Here is a 22,200-nt window from a genome sequence, read left to right as displayed (position 1 = left end):
GAATCGTAAATAACCAGCTCTGCACATGTTTCCATTTGTTTTGCCCTCAACATTTTCTATTTACAGGAAATGCAGACAAAAAGAAAAGAAACATATTTATTACAAGACAGGGAAGTAGACCACAGTCAAACTCTTGACCTTCTGAATCTATACATCAGACACTTATATTCTATCTATTGAGAATACATTGGACAGCCAATTTGGCTAAAATCAGTCTTCAGCTTTTTTTTGCTGCAGTCTTCTTAGACAAGATGGCTAAAGTGGCACTTCTGTAGCCAGCTGAAGCCATCCTCTCTCTCTCTCTCCCTCTCTCTCTCTAATGGTTTGCTTCCGTCCCCTCGCCCCCTGCAGCTGCTCGCTCTTCCCTGTTCTCCTCCTCTGGTTTTCTGAGGCAGAGGCAGGCTGCAGCTGACAGGACAGCGCAGGCCAGGGGACAATTAGGAACGCTTGGGAGAGACAGCTGACCTGTTGCCAATTACACTGACTGTGACCAGGAACCACAGACACACACACACACACACACACTTCAGTGGCCTAATAGGATCACACTGCACATCTAAGCCCACTTGTGGATGTATGTAGACTGAATATACTTTCAGAAAAGGGAAAATAAAAAGTGTTCGTTTATTTATTCATCTCCATAGGAAAAAGTTACATGTTATAGCCTAACAAGTCAGGCAACAGTAAAAGTGCTTTATGAGGAATGACTAATGTAACAGAGTAAGAAAGTGGCTGTGAGAAGAGACTGACATGTCCCCAAATTGCACAGAAGACAGTGATGAGCATGTAGAGATCACTTGTTACATCAACCTTGTATGCTAAATCTAAGAGTGTGCGTTACACCATCGTCAGCTCGAGTCCATCATCAGTAGGAGGCCTTTCCCAGCAACATGCCCTGCAGCTGCCTGATCCTGCTTGTTTCCTGTGGCAGTGCCAGGCCCTTCTCTGCTCGCTCCTCCTCTTCCAGCAGCTGTTCGATGTAGCAGGAGGAGCCCAGCAGGATGTGGCCTGTGGCCTGCATGGAGAAGATGGTCCATCGCAGAAACTCCCTGAAGCACAGAGAGAGAAAGAGAAAGACAGACACTGGTCATAAATAGCAAAATCCCTTCTGCGGACACAGAAAAAGACATTTAAGTAACTTGAGATATACATATGTATGAATCTGGTAATATCAGAAAAGATTACATTTCATTCTGACTGTCAGAACAAAATAGACAAGCATGATAGACCACACCAGCTGACGAGAAAATGACCGACAGTCTCTTATGCCATGAAACTGATATTTAAGAAACAAACCTCTTGCATGGCAATGTGAGCGAAACAGAAAAGCCTCATATTTGACAAGTCTGCAAAATTTAATCCTCACTGACACAATCACCGTGACAAAGCTTGAAACCAGCAGATCTCAGCAGTGATGACATAACTCTTCCCAAATTTAATCTCGGTAAAATCTAGTCTTTGTTCTTCTGCGATCTGACCATTTCAGCTCCGCCACCCACATGGGTATACACAGTTAAATCTGGTTTTATACTTTACATGTTAGGGGCTGCACAAAGAATACTGTATCTGGTGTTAATATATTGTAAAAGCAACTGATAGTAGAAAACAATGGATGGTTGCCTACCAAAAGGCTTTGTAATTTATCAATTCGAAATTGATTCATTTTCATCTCTAACAAATAAAATTTCTAGGCAGTCAAATAGTTTTGACATGGAGAAAAAAATACATGTTGCATAATAAAAAAAGCATAAAAAAATATTGCAGAGTCTCAAAAAGGCTCTTTCACTCACTTAAGCATACTTTTGGCAGCATAACAGCGCAGGTCATAGGACACAGAATAAGCACCGTACAGGGTTGCTTTCACATTCAGGCAGCCAATGAAATCCTTGGGGTGGTTCTTGTAGAGGTCAAAAGTCACCTTAGCCACATCTTTACGGTGCTCCAGCCTGTGGTCACTGAACTGATCTCTGGAGGGGCTGGTCTGTGAAGGGACGGGAAGAGAAACACCAGTCAGGTCAAAGGGCTGCAGACACATTTCTTTTGTGTGATCGCAGCCAGCAAACTGGGCCAAATGACAGCAGCCGGCTCCACCAAAAGACATTTGGAATACAGACTGATGCAGTTATTGCCAATGATGATGCCAAAGGCAATTGGCAATACGGCAAAGTCAGTGTGAGGTCACCAGAGTAAACATTTAGAAGGGGATGCCAATCATGGAGTGCATCAATTTCTATGGAAATTAATTGCTTTTGGGTGAACACCATTCAAATTTGATGATACCTCTGGGTCTGATTAATATTCAACCCAAGCCTTTCATTTTCTCTAAAAATTATCATCAAGAAAAAAAACTAATCTCCTGTGTTCTGCCTTTTCACAATAAGTGACATATTACTCTCCCATTCAGTTTGACGGATAAAATATTTGCAGATTAAATTGCAACTGAATAGTCTTCGGTCCACAGACTCATGGATCATCAATATGTATGACTGCTGCAGTAAAGAAAGCAAGAAAACATTTCCCTACCTACTCGCTACATCAAAGAATCACTGCCATAACAAACACGGAATTAAAAGGAGTCTCTCTATATGTTAAGCATCACACTATGCGACGCAAAGCTGAGGCAGCTGATCAACAGTGCCGCCTAGTGGTCGATGTTGCACCATACCGGGTGTGGGGTCCACTTCTGTCCCTTCTCCAGGACCATGAGGACGGTGTTTTCAGGCAGCGTCTGGAAGAACTCCTCTGTGTCCACGCAGGTACCATCTTCATCCAGCACCAGGGCACAGACACACAGCACATTCAACGACTCGCTGACCTGCAACACGAGGGACAGAGAGGAACACAAGTGCATCAAGTGGTGAGTAAATGTGTTCGCAGGTTCGCAGGCCAGATGCACATTACTCAATTCAGACAGGTCTCTCTACACAGAGACATAGACTATTATTGTATCATCACACAAATTGTGAACTTTTACCACCATAAGCTTTAAAACATACATGAGTTTCACACATGATGTAACAGTCTGTAACAAGCCTGTCTGTTCATGGTCATTTAAATCCTCTAAACACACCAGGGTGTCTCTGTCTGTCCTCACTATGTCTTTAGTCTGAATGTTCTTCGCATCAACGTTTGATTGTCATCCATCTCACATTCGACAATATCACAATCCCTCCTCCTCATCTCTTTAAACACTTTAAATCCCATGCTCTTCCTGCTCTCCTCACCTTGTTAATCAGGTCATCCAGCACATCTGCCATAATACCCTTCTTCACACTGCGGTCAGCATTTGTGACCCGGAAGGGCTTTGGGCGAGGAGCTCGACCCGACAGGAGCTGCTGGGTCATGGAAGCGCTGGCTGACACGCTGGCAGTCACACACCTAAGAATAAACAAAAGATGTAAATGTTTTCTGTCAACTAGTGACAGTGTGAACAGTCCCATCCAACTCACGAAGCAGAGCTCTTACTTGGAGAGAGAAGACGGGGTCAGGCGGGTGAGAGACTTCATAGCATAATCCATCATCAGAGAGCACCCAGACCTGCGATTGGAAGTTTTAACATTACTTTAAGTATGAGGCGACACATCCTGACAAGTGGCTTTGAGTGAACACTGCTGCTTGAAAGTTTATAGGCCTACATTTTACATCAAAAAATTCCAACAAACCATCTAAAGTAAATTCTGGTAGGGCAGGCCTTATTTAGTTCCCAGGTCTCCATGTGTACATCTATCATAACTAACTCTTAATCTGTAAAACAATCCTTTTCAAAAAAACAAAACAAAAAACCCCCCAAAAAACACTTATTTCACAGTAATGTCCAGACAGACAGAAACACACAAAAATCAACACACAAACACACAAAAAAACCACAAACAAATTACAAAATAATCTTACAATGACAAGAAGCTTCACCAGCTGCTCTCCTGAACAAGTTGGAATCCTTATTGTGGGCGCTTTGTTCCTGAAGTGCTGCCTCTTGTTCTGTTTTGACAGCTAAGCCTCTGCGATAATGTGCACTCTCTTCTCTAGAGCGCTCTATGCTCCTGTTTCTTGCACCACTTGGTCAATGAACTTTGTGCTGCTGACTGTTGAGCTAGTTGCAAGACGTCAGCTTTATTGAGTAATTCTCCATGAACACGCCTACTGACCCTCCCCTGTGAAAGCCCTGAATTCAAGTTTGTTGCAAAGAGTCATGGAGTTATGTTAACATTAACCAAGCATTCTAAAGGGTCGGTTCACCTAAATAACAAAGAAGACAGATATATCAAAATCTGGCCACATAAAAACCAAAACTATCTGCAACTAAGTTGTTTGTTGTTGTATTTTTGGGTGAACCAGCCCTTTAAAGTAAATCAAAAGGTTTGTAATCAGATGACCAGAAGTCTTCTGCTCTTCTTATCAGAGGGCTCTTTGGATAAATCACATCAGCAACTTATCAATAAATCTGATCTAAAACACAGTCCAAACAGGAATAAACACAAACACCTAATTCACAGGTGATAATGACCCAGTTCTAGTTGAATCTCTTCCCTTTAATGCTACAACAGTAGCACATAATGATGCAAAAAAATGCAATTATTTGGGTGTTAGATGTACTTTAAAATATGTTTTAAAAGAAACTATGGCTGTTTTGATATTCAGGGAGTTCTGAGACTGCTTTAGTGACAATTTACACCTTACCTTTTATCTCAGTCAGAGGTCGAGTATGGAATATGTAACAGTGATACAATTAAGAAAAAGCACATATCTTGAAAAATTCCACAATTAGGTCATGGGTCAATGTTCATCACATGGTATCTTACACATAAAGGATTACGCAGACAAGGAGTGCTAAGGCCTAATTTTATCACGTCATGTTACACAAATAAAGCTACAAGCAGTGTGAGATCACTTGTGTACACTAGTGATCTCAGTGTACACAAGGGATTGATATGAAAATGATGTGATAGACATCTTACCCAGGTACAATACTAAATCTTAAATATAAAATAAATAAATTAAAAAAAAAAAAAATCACAATAAACATAATTTTAGACTAATAACAATGAACATCTCCTGGCAGCAACTTGGTGACAAGAAACGAAGTCAGAAACTTCAAGAAAAGGATTCAGAACGTCTCTCCTTTCTCGTTTACATTCAGTGGTCTTACATTAAAAAAAAGCATTTTTCTGTCTATGGATCAGAAGTGACATGATGTGACCTCACTTACATACCTGCTGTAAAATTAAAAAGGTATACAACATACTGTCCTACCTAGTGCCACAATAAACATCACCAGATGAAAGGTCACAGAATACAGACTCCAGTCCTATACTGCCTCTCTTACACAATTCACATACCATTGCCAGTGGCGAGGTTTTCACGCTGTCTCTGACCCTTAAAAGTTTACACACAGCTGAGCAGCACATCATTCACACTCAGCAGCTCCCTGCACAACTGTGGCATTGAAATAACAGGAGTGTATAAAAGATTAAAGTAAATTAATCTTCTCTCATATGGAGAGCACACGCAGTGTCAGTTCTGATATTAGGCATATTGTTAGCCCTCTGGGAAGGCTGTAATCCTCTGTTCATGTTTATTGTCACATTACTGGAAGGGCAAACAAAGACTTTATATGAAATGGGAAAGCGAACATAAAAACTGGGGAAGGTGAATCAGAATTAAAATGTGGGATTATAAAAAGGAGAATTGGGCTTCTGTGTGAACACATCACACATTATGTTTGGCATTCAGAGTAATCAATATAATCTCCCACAGAGATAATGTGATTTGGTAAAGGCTAATAGCTGAGGATGAGGTGATTAAAGAGAGATTTGACCTGCAAATTTAAAACAACAGTCAGCAGAAAGTGTAACCTACAACGTCAGGACTTCTGTGCAAAGGAAATATTGGAGTGGAGAAAAAATGGAGAATATAATGAAGAGCATACCATCATAATAATGTGAAGTTTTTAGTGATATGATGCATCTGTTATTTATGAAATCTGTGTTCAATATTTCATTAAACAAAATTATACAAAAGCTGATGGAAAAAATACATGAGAAATGAGAGTGGGACAGGAAAACAGTGAAATACAGACTTACTTTGTGTCCCTTGTGTGCTCCTGCTGTAAACTGCCTCCAGCTGAGCCCGCCACTGCCTCAGCGCTAATTAACCACACCTGAATTAGACTCATTAATGCCATTTTGGCAGTTAGCTGACTTCCTCTCCCTCTATTTGAATTTGGCCGAGCCTTTAAGGAATTAGTGCATTTGATGAATGTATTTGACGATATGAGGAGACGTGTCTAGCCAAACTGTAGCCAACTACAGCCAAAGCTGGAGACACTTTGAGCAGTTTGACGGTGAACAATGAGGATATCATATGGAAAAGAAGTGCTCCAGCTAACTGACAGCAGGTGTTTCCCACCTGCTGTCAGTTTAGTTGGAGTTCATTACAATAATCCACAGTGGTGGAAGGACGGCCTACATCCTTAAGTTACTGAAGTATTTACATTCTTAGAGAAACTAGCAATAACACAATGAAGTTGGACATAAAGGGGGAAGTTGTGGGAAATATGAATGACGATGTTTAGTGGCTGAGCTCTGTTTTTGCACCACTTAGCTGAGAAAAAAGTGTGTTAGACATTGCAGTAAAAATCTTAACGTTGTTAAAAACCCACTTTCAGATTTGTGAAGGTGAAAGATAATCTTTATTCTATTTATGAAAATAAAAAGGGAAGTTTTACTGATAGGCCTGTTTCTGCATCCACAGAACATTAGACCAGGTCTAATTTAAAACCCATATTAACATTTGTCAAACTGTCACAAATTTGTCACTAAAGACTTGACTCCTTGGAGAAACTTTTTCTTGTCTCATCTCCAGACATATTAAATCATTCATTCATTAAAACACGTTTAAAAAGCCAAACATCATACATTCAACAGCAAAAACAAATAAGAACAATAAACCCAATAACTATAGGCTACAACTGATAAACCCAATAAAACTGAAATACTGCGTATAATATAATATTATATAATATAGTGTGGTATAACACATTGTACCAGTATGTTGCAAGTTCAACAGTAAAACCAACAACTAGAGTATTGCACATGTCAATGTCGATGCGGTTATAAAGTGCACTAGACAGATGAGATCTATTGACTGCTTTTTTTTCATCCAGATCACATTATTATATTTATTTATACAGAATCTGATCTAACAACAGTCCTCCGAAATGATGCAAAAATGTAAGTAGCTGAGAGTTTCCTCTGAAGACTGGAAGAAACTTTTACTAAAGAACTGAGGGAGGGGATGGATGACTGATGTTTGGTCATTGAACTGAATTACAATGTCCCAGTCTGTGTCAGTCAATGGTAAGGAACATATTAAATTAGATTAAATTAAATAATTAAATTAATCAAAATGATTCAGTTTAATTAAAATTTAAAAATTAAATTAGATTAAATTTAAAAAATTCAAATAATTAAATGAAATAGTGAAATACAATAAAATAATTGAAATTTAAATTGAATGTTTAAAGCTGGAGTGCGGGACTTTTGTCTGCCCCTTCTGGCAATGAGAGTAATTACAAAAACACTGTAGACACGTGCTTACATCATAGGCTCAGTCCTAGCCTGCTCTGTCGCTAGTAATGCGGCTGTAGAACAGAGGATTCATTGTTTTGAGTGTCACAAAACCCCCACGAAATGACTTGTGTCACTATCAAAATTTCATCCATTCAGTCCAATGACATTTGGAAAGTCTAGAAGAGCCGCATGATTAAATATATCTATCCTCATTCATGTTAGCAGAGAGCTAACCAGAAATTAGCCGGCTAGACCGGTGGAAGTCTTGAGTGTGCATACTCTGCCCATACAGCATGCTCAGTATGCATTCATCCAGCCAGAGCGGGAAAGTCGCCACCAACACCAGATTAAAAATTCTGTGAAATAATTCTGAGATTTACCTGGTGGTGATAGGCTTAATCAGCATTGTGTGAACTCATTTGGCAAGAGCTTGAATGTAACGGACATTCATTTATATGTAAAAGTTCCACACTGCAGGTTTAAATCAAATATTTATTTTTCCCTCTGAAAGAATGGAGTATAAGGATCAAGAAGCAGAAAAAGGTGAATACTCAAGATAAATACCAAAAAATTTTGAGGCCCATACCATAGTAATTGTACTTAGTTACTCTTTACCACATTGAAAATATCTTGAAATGTATTTCTTATATAATTTGAACTACTGCAGCACACAAACATACACATGTCAGGTTTATTTATCTGTGAAATGACTTAAAACCCAAACCCAAACATTGTGGTTTCAGAGGAGTACACTCATTAAATCCAAAACAGTAGCCTCCAGTTATATTTTTATTGTGGTAAATGCTTTGACTGCTTTTTTGATGTAAACTAAAACATTGATGTATATTTCCACCCGACACCTCTACAGACTACAGGGCTGTAGTGTGGGAAACAAAGCTCCACTTAAAATATACAGTAGGATTTCTATAAAAAGAAGAAATGTTTCCTTTGTGGTTAATTGCCTGTGATCACTGCTGTAACAGAAGCCTTAGGAAAATCATTTAGGCTTCTTTAAATAGAATATTGTTTCATATTCTCATAGCAGTGTAAACAACGATGTGCTCTTTGATGCCAGCTGGGGCATTACTCATATGCAGATGTCTGAATAATTGCTGGATCATTTGTATATTCTTGAGGGTTAAAGAGTTTTTTGTGGTGTTCAATGCATTTGTGGCCTTATTGCTTTATGTGTACTGTTTTTGATTCACAATCATTGTAGTAATTTCTGTGTTTTTGAACTGAAGTGTTGCTGCTTCATATTTGATACATTTCTTCTGTGATTTTTGTCTTGGCTCCATTATTAAAGCTGCCTTAGCTTTATGTCAAGGTCATGATGACCAGCGTAAAACAGAACAAACTCAAATGTAAATCGGATGAACAGTTTATTTCACTCTATTGCTTCACATTTCATGCTCAGTGCAGGAGCACAGATGAATCATGCCACATATATTAGTCTGATGTAGAGCGGATAAAGCATCAGACTTAAAATAGCTGCGACCTGTTTGCCAAATGTATCAAGCATTGGTGAACAAAGGTCTATAGAAAAGGTCTGTTCTTCTTTCAGAGGTCAATATCCTGCTCATATCTTTGTTCTATTATCACACATCACACCGTGCTGAGGGTGACGCAGGCTCATTTGGCTCAGACGCATTCATTTGTGCTTTATGGGTTGCTGATGCTTGTAATTATACTAAGCGTGCTGGATATCAATGGTGAGAGAAATGAATTAGACTTGAGAGGAAAATATGATCATCATATTGGATTTAATTGAACAACCATTCTTTGACTTCAAGACACATGCAAACACAAGAAACAGATTTCAGAACCTGATCAGTTTCTGACCCATGGGTGAATAATCTGAGACAAAAGACCAGCTTCATCTTACACTGTCTGACATTGATGGCAGTGTCCTTTTGTTTTACATACTTGTGTGTAATTACTTGTATTTCAAGAGTCCGTCCATGGAGCGGTTTGGGTGTGAATGAGGTAATAATGAATAATAATAATAATGAACTGTTTAATACAAGTATAAAAGTCAAGCTGATCTAAGCTCTAAAGGACAGATACTGACTGCAATGACTGTTTTCACCTGAACTAACATTGTTTCTAAGCAGGTGCCGGTGCCACAATGTAAAGACTTAACTCCGCTGTGAGGTGAGGTTTTCTCCAACATGCCCCCGATCACTCCCTCGGGGGCTTCTCATTTCCTCTTGCCTATTCGTGCCATCAGTTCTGCATTGGCTGCCGCCTTGGTCCTCATGTCCTGGTTCTTGGCCAGGTCCATGAGGACACTGAGGATACTGGTGGGAACATCGAGGGACAGGGCAAAGCGGGACCCCTGTTGGGCTCTCTTTGGCACCTGGGAGGCTGGGCGCGGGGCTCGTGCACGCCGGAGCACCATCTGATGCTCTGACCGGAGCAATGAGTTCAACAGTCCACTGCGGTTTAGGATGTCGACAGCCAGGATGTCCCTCTGTGTGTCTTCATTTAGTTTGGCAAGAGCAGGACTGCTCCTCTGAGCCTGGATGCACCAAGGCAGCAGCAGAACCAGGCAGAAACACACACGCAATCTTCTCATGGTCAGCACTCTGTCTGCAGAGAGAGTAACAACACATCAGCTAATAGTGCAAAATTACGCAACTGTGACACTGGAGGGCTTCTGTCAGTGATGGCATGCATCAGACATTTCAATTTCTGCAGTAATCAGAAACCATTTGAAAACATTCTTTATTGATTTTATATGAAAAACCCACTTTATACATAAAATGATGGGATTTGTGCAACACACAGTTAAATGAAAATATGATATAAATTACGCATAACACTCAACTAAAATTTACATTTCAGTAGCACAAATGCAGACAAATGAAATACTCACTATGCAGTGATACTTTTGATATTATTGACAGAAAAGCATGTTGAAACACTAAATCATCTTTCAAGTTTTAAATCTCCTGCAGATAATTATAAATTCTCAAAAATGTTGTCGACTTGTCTTATAAATTATCCCATATTCTGTCTAACTTTCTAACAAATTGTGCAATCATTTCTGACACTTGATAAGGGTGAAGCTTTTCTTGCCTTATCAAGTGTCATCATTATAATTAATACTTACTCAGTGTCACCACGGTGGAAAGTTGTTATCTGGATAAAAAGGCACTTCTTCCTCCTGTGTTGTGAAGCGCAGGGTTATGATCTCGTCTTTGACTCTTAAATGTCCTGTGTTAAGTGTCTTCTTCTTCTTCTTCTTCTTCAGCTACTGGAGGAGCGACCTGTGTGTCACGCAGTCTGATGTTCAACTAGACTTCTCCCTCGGTCGTCAGCCACATCTCTTTTCACTGTGACACAACCCCTTCCCCTCTCTGTGTATCTTTTACATCTTTTACATCTCACCCCATCACCCTCCCCTCATTTCATCTCATTTCCTCCCCACTCATTGTGTTATTTTTAGAAAGAGAAATACAGCAATGGTAATCACAATAGTTTTCCTATAACGAATCGGATATTTGCTTCAGTCTATAGTCAAAGAACAACTGAGAGCCACCATCATCATATACGTCACACAAAATGTTCAGCCTTCTCACCATGGTGTTCAGGAGTTCAATCGTCCATGCAGATTGGGTGACCATCATCTCATTACAAGGGGAACATATGTAATGTTAGAGACGGTGATAAGACAGATCACTACTACTTTTCACACTATTATAGCTTGTTGTGACCATTTTGATTTTGTGTGTTTGTGTTGTATTTCTAGTACAGTCCTGTTTTAACATCTTGATTGTTAAGAAAGGGGTTAACTGTGTGTATTAAGTGCCTGAGCTTTATATAGTCCACACAGAATTGCTGATGCCTAATCGAAGTATCAGATTATGGTGCAGGAGTGGAAAATGAATGGCAGATCCTTCATTAACAATCTACATAGTGACACATATGGATCACAACAGATACCCTGCAGTTCCTGGACTGTTTATTTAACCACCAGACATCCCTGCTGTCCTAAGATCATTTGAAAACCTGCTGGCCTGTCTCACCTAAACTACAGTGTCATCAGTTAATCATCAAAAAGACACAGTATTTTTAATAGAGTGACAACCTCATTGAAAGAAACCGAGTGGATCAAAAACTCTGAAATGATGTTCAGCAGAGTCAATGATCCTCTGACACATTGAATTGAATTAACAATGTCAGGCAAAGAGTGAACATGTGATGCTACAACACCATATGAATTTTATGGATACTTGTTTGTACTTTCAATAAAACAGAGTGTTTACATGGAACATTTTCTCATATCAAGTCAGACTCCAGACCAAATCTCCAGGACCTAAAAGGAGCAACCTACGTCACAAACTCCAAAAAAAGCAGTTCTACATGAAAGAGCAGGCCCAAATTCTCCCACATTACTGTGACAGTGATTAAATTCTACAGGATGCATTTATTTGGGACCAGCAGCTACTAAATGTGGTGTCAGCAATTAGAAACTTAATGAGACGATTGCATTTTTAAAATGGACTTTGTGTGATGTACATCATAATAATTAAGACAGTAAATTTGTTTATTTCCATGGGTTCCATTTGTTTATGGATACATTTTATTTGAAGATCTAATAATATCAGCTCTTATAATATTATAATATAAGTGTCATAATCATCTTTACTGGCTATGTAAGGAATTTGAGTCTGCTTTAGTGGCTCTCAATGTTTGTACACAGAATAACAATGCAACAATCTTCAGAAATGTACACGAGGAATGACTATATACAGGTGAAACTGTTTCTGGATACAAATAGTGCAAAGAAGTAAAGAGTGCACAGTGTGTCTCCTTGTGTGGCACCATGCTGGACACTGAGTGTTGTTGCCATTTATAAGAAGATACTGCATGGGTACACGACGCACAGGAGGGGAGGAACAGAGTGATAAAGCCCTCTGGAGAACAAGGAGGAAGAGGCTGTCAGGCCCAGGAGGAAGACTGAACAAGACAAAGCCTACCTCGTTTCCTGAGTCACCTCCAGTCCAGCCCATCAAGGGAGTTATCCTCATCTGAGTAATGATATGAATATTTCAAGTACAGCCTGATTACAACAGTTGGACCCTCAGGGGTCCTAAGGATTAAGAGTCATCTTGCTTACCCACAGATAAACAAACACGGGTCACACAGATGTCATCCGGCCTCAAACAGATGTCTTGAGTCGTACCAGTAGCATCACTGTCACAGATACAGCATGATTACACATGAATGTGAGATTATATCATCTATTATGATTCAAGATACAACATATATATCACAGCAGGCCCTGGTCTCAGACTCAAGTAACCTACTGACGTAAGTTCAAGATACAATAAACGCATCAGAGACAATCTCATAATTACTTTGATCAGTGAAAACTGACGTCAACCCAATTGTTTGGTCCATTTATGTTTGAAATACATTTCAGTTCTCAAGAGAGGCATGGTTCTAAATAAACACATAGCAATTGGTGGTAGTAATAATCCCCAATGGTCAATTCAAGACATTACCAGAGCAGTGAAATACAAATAAGCAACCTATAATTTGATCAGACCAAAAGTCACATATTAACCTCGCTATTTCACGCACAATTTTTTCAGCAGCCTTAAGGCTGTTTTGCTTTTTTTTCAAAACCCACACATTTAATATTATAATATGACTGATTATGCATCGTCAATAGTGTAACCACTTAAGAGGGTGAGGTCAGTGAGAAGTAGTTGAACATCAGTCCAAATAACAGGTTTGTCATTATGCTTACATAATGTTTTTCATTCAGTTTAATGGAGCATTTTTTTAGTTGTTACTCTTGCAGTCAACATTTAACTAACCTTTCTTTCCTAAGTGGAGTAATGACCAATGACACCCACATTGCAGAAGACAATTACACTGAAAATATAAGAAATATATAAAAATTAAATACCAAAATGTTTTATAAACCTGATGAACAAATGTATCAAGTAAATCTGTAGCAAATATTTTGTACTGCAGAGGCAAACAATCATACAACACAACTTAGTAAAGCAATAAACCTTATAAAGTACTACATATGCACAAGACAAGACAGACTAGATCAGTGTTTAACAGTATTTTATTTTTGTCGGAATGAGAGCTTCTGTTATGTACAATAGAGGACAGAAACAAATCTTACAGAAATTATAAATATACTCTTGCTCCAGACTGTATTGAGCACTGGCTTTACCATGTCCTGATGTGACGGCAGATGGATTACTTTGTGTTTTTAAAGCCCGCCCTCTCTCCCCTCCCCTCTTCAAGTCTGTAACCTGGTGATGAGGACCAATGCAGTACAACTAAGAGGTAACCAGTATTTTCATTTCAAGACTAGCTGCCCCCCACATGGCTAACTAAGAGTGATCAGTGGGCGGGATAAGAGAGGGAGGCATGGAGGCGAGGGGGAAGAGAGAGGGTGAATGGATGTCTGCCTGTGCTGTCGAGCCAATGTGTGGACAATCCTCATGTGTTCATTCTTGCAGTGATGACAACTGGGGGTAAAGTTGAGGAGGAAGATGAGGAGCAAACGTGGGACACACGGAGCAACTTGACAACTCTTAAAACCTCAGCCAGTACATGGCACTGCGCATTCTGTTGTAGTCGGGTAGCTGCTCGACGGGGCCTGGAGGAGAGAAGCAGGAGGGACAGATTAGAGAAAATCATTACAGCACAGGCTTGATTTTGCTGCAAAAGGACTAAAACTACAGCAGAACTCACCGACAGCTGCCACAGCAGGACACTTGTCGTAGATATATTTGGAGCAGACGTCACGCACCATCCTGGGAGTCACGGCCTGAAAGGAGAGATGGGAGGGAAGTCAGAACTTGCAACCTGGGGGCAGACAAAAAGATTCAACAAGTTGCAGCAATTTTGAAAAGAGTGTCAAACTTACATCAATCCGAGCGTCCCACTCAGCCAGAGGAATACGCCGCCCGTAGTTAAGAATGTGTCTGCCGATGTCATCACAAGTTGGTGTTGTTCCTAAAAGACAAACAGGTGTGTAGACTTATGATTCGTGGGAGCTTGTATGTGTGTGCATTTGTCTAAATGCATGACAGACAATTTATGTACCATTGAGCTGTCCAACCAGGCTGGCCTTCAGAGCGTTCTTGCCTCTGGCTACATCACTCTCTGTCACTGTGGTACACAGGTTCATCCTGCAAGAAGTGGAGGAGACTAAATATGCAATGTTCTATAATTAAAGTGAAATAACATAATACAGTGTTGTTGTTCTGTGTGTGTGTGTCTCTCTCTGTCCTGGATTCATTACTGACCAGGCATTCTGGGACCAGTGCATCATGTCTTCGATGGAGTTCCTATCAGTCACAAAGTAAATGCCCAGCAGGCCAGTGTCGCTATAAGAGGAGTGGAAGGCCTGGAAACTGTGACACAGCTTCTCCTCTACTGCCAGGCGAGCCAGGCGGCTGCTCAGATGCTGCATGTGAGAGGAAAGAATAGACGTGATCTTACTGTTCATAAAAGTGGGATTTAATCACACCAGCAGGTAGTAGGTTGAAATATTTCTATATACACCTTCTGAATTTAAAACTGAAATACATAACAACTGATATATTGTCACCCTTGAATTACTTTCTACCTAAACATGGGCGCTCCATGACTAAAAGCCATCTTTATGTCATGTGTTGTTCCTCCCAACAGGTCCAGAGGCAGGGGTGAGACCCCTGACCCAGGTTTTCAGAGAGGACCATGATCTACCCCTCAATAATGGCCACTCAAGACATACATAGTCTCGAGTGGGCAAAGCTTAAAGGGGATAATACAGGACTAATATGATGGATCCACTTTTGGAGGCACCACTGTTACAAGTTGCCAGTTGAATAATTTCTTGCTTTTCTAAGCTGCACAGACTAAAATACACCAACAGAAGGACATTAATCTATCTCCTGACCTTTCCGCCACCGTAGGTGAGGTCAAAGCTGCCGATGATTGAGTTGGCCACCATGAGTGGCACAATGTCTGGGCTGGCGGCACTCGCCCCCTCCACAGCAATGGCAATGTGCGCCAGAGGCATACCGTCATCACGCATACGGATCTGAGGAGAGGCCAGACAGAAACAGATCAACAAGACAATTTACCATGACAGTGAAAAAAATTTCCCATCCAAACCCCATTTTCAATCTCAGGCCAGAATGACACCAAATGCATAAATTCATTAATTCAAGTTCAACCCAAACCCCTAACCCCAATTTTACATTCATCTAGTTAACTACTTAAAACTGAATTCTGTAACACTACTGTGCAGTATACCCAATACTGATGGCTTCAACTTTCCCCACAGAATCCATGTTACGATGGGTAAAATAGTATTTAGACTGTGCAAATTAAAAACAAAGAATAAACATTCCTGCAAAAACAATCAACACGTCTCACCTCACTGCCTGTAAATCGGCAGGGTGACAACACAGGGACGGCATCTCCCTCATACTCAAAAGACACTCCGCTGAAGTGAGTTTTAGCCAGTCCCACCAGCTCCTCGTGGTTCACACCTGCACAGTTGGAAAAATCACATAAATGGCCACCATTTCGAGGAAAAGTGAAAACATACAGGCTACCAGAGAGCTCCATCACAGTGTCTGTTAAGACAAACATGATCCAAGAAAATCCTACCTCCAGCAGCAGCCAGTACCATGCGAGGGGCCTTGTAGTGGCTGTTGATGTAATCCACTAGGTCCTGGCGGGTCAGAGTTCTAGCAGCATTGAATATGAGCACTATTAGTGACTTACAGGATTTATTATGGCATAGACATACTGATAAAAAAACAAAATGCTAAATGACAAGGGTTTTAGTTACATTATGACAAATGAGATTGTTCTGTCCTGCCAATTTGAGCAATGAACGTTTGATGAAAGCAATTCTGACTTGTTCTGTGATTGTGACTAATGATTAAATGTGTACGCGTGAACATGCAGTTCCACCTGCCTGGCATTGGATGAGGGTCCCAGCACACTGTGTCCCAGTGGAGTGCCCTGGAACGCTGTAGCATGCAGCAGGTCCAGGCAAACATCCTGCAGGTTGCCTTCGACTTCCTCCAGCTCACGCAACACCACACCCCTCTGCTGCTCGATCTCCGCCTCGCTCAGTGAACAGCTCTGCACCACCTCTGATAGCAGCTCCACAGCTGAGGAAACACAGAGGAAATATGATTCATAACTATGCTCAATGCCTTTATCTGACAAAGTAGAATAGGTTATATTTTACAAAAATGTCCCTGAAATTAGATTATTGTCCAAACCAAGGAACAATCATATTATTTCAATGTATATTAATGCACAGCTCATCTTACCTTTAGGCAGGTCGTTGGCCAGGGTCTTCATGTAATATGCAGTGTGCTCCCGGGAGGTGTAGGCGCTCAGGTGAGCACCCATAGACTCCACCTGCTGCTCCAGGGCTGTCTGAGGATGCTTCTTGGTTCCCTGTGGAGAGAGAGGAAGAGTGGATGGAGACACTGCCTGATTGGGTTTGACTAACAGGTATGTAGATAGATTTCAAGAGCACAGAGATAGAGCCCAATTAAGTCCTGCCCACCACCATCATCATCATCATCATCATCATCATCATCATCATCATCATCATCATTCATCGCTCTCCATTGACTTTGAAGTCAAAATACCTTTTCCTCTCTGGTAGACATGGGGTGCTAAAATCATCCTTTGACATGCTGAAATCAAATGTTTTTAGCTAGCTACAGGCATTTTGTTAGCGTTTCAGCCCTTGGGTGTATATTATGGTGCCGATTGTTTCCCCTCTGGTGGGTGTGGTTTTCAGGGTATGACGTGTTGTGCTCTATCTCTACTCAGCTTAAAACAAATATAACGTTCACTAGGAGCCCGAAGGTCAAGAAGGCAACTGATGTCTACCTTGAAAGCCATGTGCTCCAGGAAAAAACCTGCTCCGTTGTTCTTCTCACTCTCATAGCGACTGCCAGTGCTGATCCACAGTCCTACCTGTGATGGAGAAGAGATATGTGGAGAATAAAAATGTTCATCTGCAACACTCATCCATCACATAACATTCACTGAAAGTGAAATGAGTCTACAAGGTGGTTTAACAACCTCCTGTTAGGATATGGTTTTAAAATGGGTTCTTACAGTGCATGTGGCATGTCCTGTCTCCTCAGATGCCACTCTCAAACCGTTGTCCAGGGCAGTAAGGCGGGTTTCAGGAGCCCCCACCAGGCTCTGGGCATAGCTGACTGAGGCCTGTCCACGCCTCAGAGACAACAGGATGGGCTAGAGAGGTCAACGAGAGTCATTTAACAATCTGTACATTAAAAAAATACTGTTGGAAAAAGAGGACTTTCTGTTCACATTAAACTCCTTTGAGAACCACTGTCATATGTTCTTATGTTTCATAGTATAAAGGATTAAGAGATGTTACTGAGAAATATTTTGCACATTACTAATTACCTGCCTTGTGCAAGTTTTCTAACATTGGTTGTAGCTTGTTGGCTGGTTCAACTGGTGAAAACAGAAGCATTATTTTGTACTTCACTTATCAAACTAAAAGTATTCTTCAGATGTATCCCCTACTTGCCTATTATGTTATGGATTTGATTCAGATTCTGAATTTCTACACATTATCTGATAATAATGTAAGAAACTTTAAAGCACTGCTCTCTCTCAGTCAGAGGCATGTGCTCTCTGAGCACTTTATGTTTTCTCACCAACAATGGCAACAGAGACCAAAGAGAAAGAGCAGAAACAAGCTGGATGCAGTAATCATATAATGGTCGGCTTATGTCTGGGGTCCACTATGGGGTTTTGCTTTAAGCTCACTCTTGTTGATCAATCAACATGCAAAGCAAGAGTAGAATTGTTTGGCTCTGGACTACATTTTAATTTAAGGCTGACATTGACACCACTCACACCTTCTGCATATCTATCAATGAAATTTCTTAAAATAGACACAACCAGAAGACAATATCAGTCTATATTATATATAGTCTAAGATACAAAATGTGCAATACACTTCACTCACTACTGTATATCTGAGCAGACTGTATATACTGTACATAACCACCTATATGTTTATAACATGTCATTTTTTTACCATTTAATATTTCTCCCAGCACTCTTCACTTCTTTGCACTATATATATTCTGTTTATAGTTCATAGAAACGGTTTCACCTGTACATAGTCATCCCTCGTATATTTCTGAAGATTGTTGTGTCGTTATTCTATGTAAGCACATTGAGAGCCACTAAACTGGAGTCAATTTCTTTGTATGTGTAAACATACTTGGCCAATAAAAATGATTCTGATATCAGATCTGTAAAAAAACATGTGCAACTGTCTAGTTTATGTCCATCACATTACAAAGTAACATTAATGGGGTGTCACTCTGGAAATTATTTAATATTCTGAAGGCGTCTTCAAAATTTTTTAATTATTTCTGAGACCAATCTCAAAAGGACATTGACTAACGTTGTTTAATACACATTTATCGTTACACAAGTACACGTTGAGCTATGATTCAGGCTTTACTATAAAATTTGGAAACAACTACAGCGACTGTGAAAGTTCAAACCTTCCTCAATTAAATCTGTGTTACTGTGATGATTTCACGCTGTTATTAGACATGATAAGAAGTACTTCAACAGATATTTTGACGATCAACAGAAGTCTGTGACTTGTCGTGACAAAGTCATCATGCTAACGCTGTTAGCAGGGCGTTTAGCTGCGTTGAGAGGGCAACTGAGGACAAATGAAAAACGATACAGCTTCTGACCTTTATGACTGACCAAAAAACGACTGAAACGACCACCAGCTCGTACACACAAAGTGGACCTTAATACATAAAGTGGTTGTGAATGTGACAAGACCCACTTCCTCCTCTGTCAATTGACCTTGTATGTTCATGCTAACCGGTTAGCCCGTTTCATTCTCTGTATAGCGGACAGCTCAGGTAGCAAGTTAACCTCTTCTTCTGTCACTGTCAATGTTATTCCGAAAGCCAGACCACGCTGCTATCCTGCTCAGACATTTTATATCACAAAATACTTTCTGCTTTACTTACACTGCGGGCTTTGGCGAGGGCTCGGCCCACGGAGCTCCCGACTCGGCACACTGACGCCGCCATTTTTCAGCACAGGTTACTGAACAAGACTGTCGCGGCGCTTTTCTTCTTCGTCGTCATGTTAAAGAGTGTGTTACCTACTCACCGGGGTGTTTACCGCCACCGCGTGTTCAGTGTGTGATGTTGAGGGTGAGGTCGGGGGAAAGCAATTTATGGCAAAGATATTGTTGATTTATGATCCAGAAATAGGAGAAAAATATTAAAAATAAGTCTATATTCCCATTCCGTCGTAGGTTTCGTTGAAGTATAGTCATTCAAATAGGGTGAATTAGTGTAATGTGGGGCACCATAAGCTCAAATGCTCACATCTCTTTTTCTACGAAATGCTAATGATTAGGACTGCTGTCAAATTAAACCTGGGGTGTCATGTAATAGAAAACACATAATTGCTCCCCATTTTTCATTTAAAATGTGGTTTGAAAAGTGGGACAGCTGGTTTTACTAATGTGGAACAGTCATATATGTTGTTAAATTGGTGAAATATACATTTAAGTACATTAAATGTGCAATACCAATAGATATTCAGTCTTCGTCTTGTAATGCTTTTTTTTTTTTTTTTACTTATTTTACTTAATTTTTTCCAAATTATATTATTACTAATATTCATATATAATACACAATATCATACATTACTATACTATCTGTAACAGCAAAAACATTGTAATTACTGAAATGACCAAAGGTGGTTAGCACTTTGACCTTGAATGTAACTGACCAGAAAAGTTTTTATTGTATGAATTAAGGTGATTTAGACCTTTCAGCCTAACAGTGAGTGTCCCATATTTCTGCTTTAAGTGTCCCACATTAGGAAATGCACATAATCTGGGACAATTTGGAACAAGGAACACTTTTATATTTGTCATTTCTATTCCAAGTGTGATATTTGCATTCTCTTTTCTGATATGATTATAAAATACCTTCGGGATTTCAGAATGGTATTGGGTGCAGATATAATGTATTGGCTTCATATCAAAATATCTTGCTGAAGTGCTAATTGCAGAAATTGTCCCACATTATTCTAATTCACCTATGATATGTTCTATTGTTTTCTTCTACTGACATTGATCACATTCCCTCTGGGAATGTTTTTTCTAGTTCAGAAAAATATTAAAATCTGTAGTAACAGTGTCGCCTCCTCTTGTTTAATTTAGCACTCCCTGACTCCTCTTCCTTCCAGTTTACCCTTAATGTTAACTATGAGTTTTGGGTGTTCCCATGTCTCTAATCATAATGTCCCAATCATAATCTTGTCACTACTACTTCCTCTCTCCTAATATAACTGAAAGAAAATACTGTGGGTCTTGACACCGGATTGGATTTGAAACAAATTTCACCCCATCACCTCTCCACTTTTCTTTCCACGCTTGAATAACTGCTCATCATATCTCACTTCAGATTAATCTCACTTATGTTGCTGCTGAATTAAACTTTGCATTTTTTCATTTTCTATTTTTGTAGCTCAAGCAGTCAAATCGTAAATCCAGCACCTTGAGTCCAACCACTTAAAACAAAATTTGTTATTTCGCTGATGGTATCAAGCCATGCAGATAGTTTTGGTTTTATTAGGTTTTGATATATTTGTCTCTTAGATTTCTTCCTCCATCCCAATATGTTGGATGAGAATGGAATTTAATTTGTGATGCTCATATCATTGAAAAATGGCATTTAAGAAGAAAAAAAACAGCTACACTCTTCCTGAAACTGTTTGTCAGTCTGCATAATAGACCATACACCTCACTGTGAACATCTAATGGAACTAATTTCTACCAAAGAAACAGCCCCTTTAAAAAGTGTTGACAGTGAGTCATTTGGATTATCCAAGGTAACAATGACACCGTTTATGAGTAAAAAGTTATTATTGTGTCCACGTGATTAAATTGTAAAATAAAGTAGTAAAAAAAATAGACATGGCTAGAATATAAATTCTGACTTTATTATGAGGTAGGCCAATAATCCCTGCAAAAGGAAGGTTCAAACTGGAGGAGTGTGTGAACAGTTTGGTCAGTGAGTCTTTTTGTTTATTTGTTCACCTGCACAGAAACTAATAGTAAATATCTGATGACAGCCCTGATGTTGTTGTTTCTGCACTAGTACCTTTTCTGCAAGACCTTAAGTACTCAAGGTACCAGTGGCTGCTTGCCTGGATTGTTTTGGAACAGTTACCTCCAAAAGCAAAGAGAGACCTTGGTGCTTCTCAGTGTTGCAGGGTTGGACTTTCTCTGAAGAGACCTTTGATCCTTCTGTCCTCCTCTTACACAAAAATACAGCATCTGAGTGGGCATTAACAGGTAGGTGGATGGATTTGTTTACAGTCATTGGCAGATGAAGTGTGAAGGTTTCAATAGGGACGGGCACAGGTGGCTCAAGAGGAGGAGGAGGAGGAGGAGGAGGAGGAGGAGGAGGAACTCTGCTGCTGGTGTTTTTGAGCCAAGTCTTGGCACTCTTGGACAACGTCTTTGGCAGAGACTTTACTTTTTCTGCTGCGGCCTCCTTTTCCTTGACAGTGCCACAATGTTTTGGTG

The 22,200-nt window shown here is 40.0% G+C and overlaps 3 protein-coding genes across 5 annotated transcripts in view; all 3 read right to left on the bottom strand.

The window, feature by feature from the left end:
* Window positions 1-605: 605 nt before the first annotated feature.
* cidec (cell death inducing DFFA like effector c) lies at window positions 606-6,355 on the bottom strand. 2 transcript variants are annotated; one of them, XM_067588095.1, is made up of 6 exons: window positions 6,081-6,355; window positions 3,466-3,537; window positions 3,225-3,378; window positions 2,666-2,815; window positions 1,791-1,981; window positions 606-1,049 (listed from the first exon to the last, which is right to left on the bottom strand). In XM_067588095.1, the coding sequence occupies exons 1-6, from the start codon at window positions 6,179-6,181 to the stop codon at window positions 866-868; spliced, it is 852 nt and encodes a 283-aa protein (XP_067444196.1). In that variant the 5' UTR covers window positions 6,182-6,355; the 3' UTR covers window positions 606-865. The 2 variants fall into 2 exon arrangements, with proteins under 2 accessions (XP_067444196.1, XP_067444197.1); XM_067588096.1 differs by lacking the exon at window positions 6,081-6,355 and adding an exon at window positions 3,892-4,042.
* Window positions 6,356-13,641: 7,286 nt separating this feature from the next.
* On the bottom strand, window positions 13,642-19,771 carry uqcrc1 (ubiquinol-cytochrome c reductase core protein 1). Its single transcript, XM_067588086.1, has 13 exons — window positions 19,619-19,771; window positions 17,691-17,831; window positions 17,460-17,546; window positions 16,886-17,015; window positions 16,522-16,720; window positions 16,209-16,288; window positions 15,972-16,087; window positions 15,490-15,633; window positions 14,855-15,015; window positions 14,652-14,737; window positions 14,473-14,561; window positions 14,298-14,373; window positions 13,642-14,202 (listed from the first exon to the last, which is right to left on the bottom strand). The coding sequence occupies exons 1-13, from the start codon at window positions 19,679-19,681 to the stop codon at window positions 14,138-14,140; spliced, it is 1,437 nt and encodes a 478-aa protein (XP_067444187.1). The 5' UTR covers window positions 19,682-19,771; the 3' UTR covers window positions 13,642-14,137.
* A 1,819-nt stretch (window positions 19,772-21,590) lies between these two features.
* The window catches only part of LOC137181949 (tubulin monoglycylase TTLL3-like), a 6,324-nt gene continuing 5,714 nt past the window's right edge, over window positions 21,591-22,200 (bottom strand). For both annotated transcript variants that reach the window (XM_067588082.1, XM_067588083.1), the window contains exon 15: window positions 21,591-22,200. This exon is cut by the window's right edge and continues 106 nt beyond it. In XM_067588082.1, the coding sequence (XP_067444183.1) occupies window positions 21,788-22,200 (413 nt within the window). In that variant the 3' untranslated portion in view covers window positions 21,591-21,787.

This window comes from Thunnus thynnus, chromosome 4 (genome assembly GCF_963924715.1).
Source record: "Thunnus thynnus chromosome 4, fThuThy2.1, whole genome shotgun sequence".
Lineage (NCBI taxonomy): Eukaryota > Metazoa > Chordata > Actinopteri > Scombriformes > Scombridae > Thunnus > Thunnus thynnus.
Note: the sequence above shows the minus strand (reverse complement) of the source record. Positions and strands in the feature narration are given on the sequence as shown.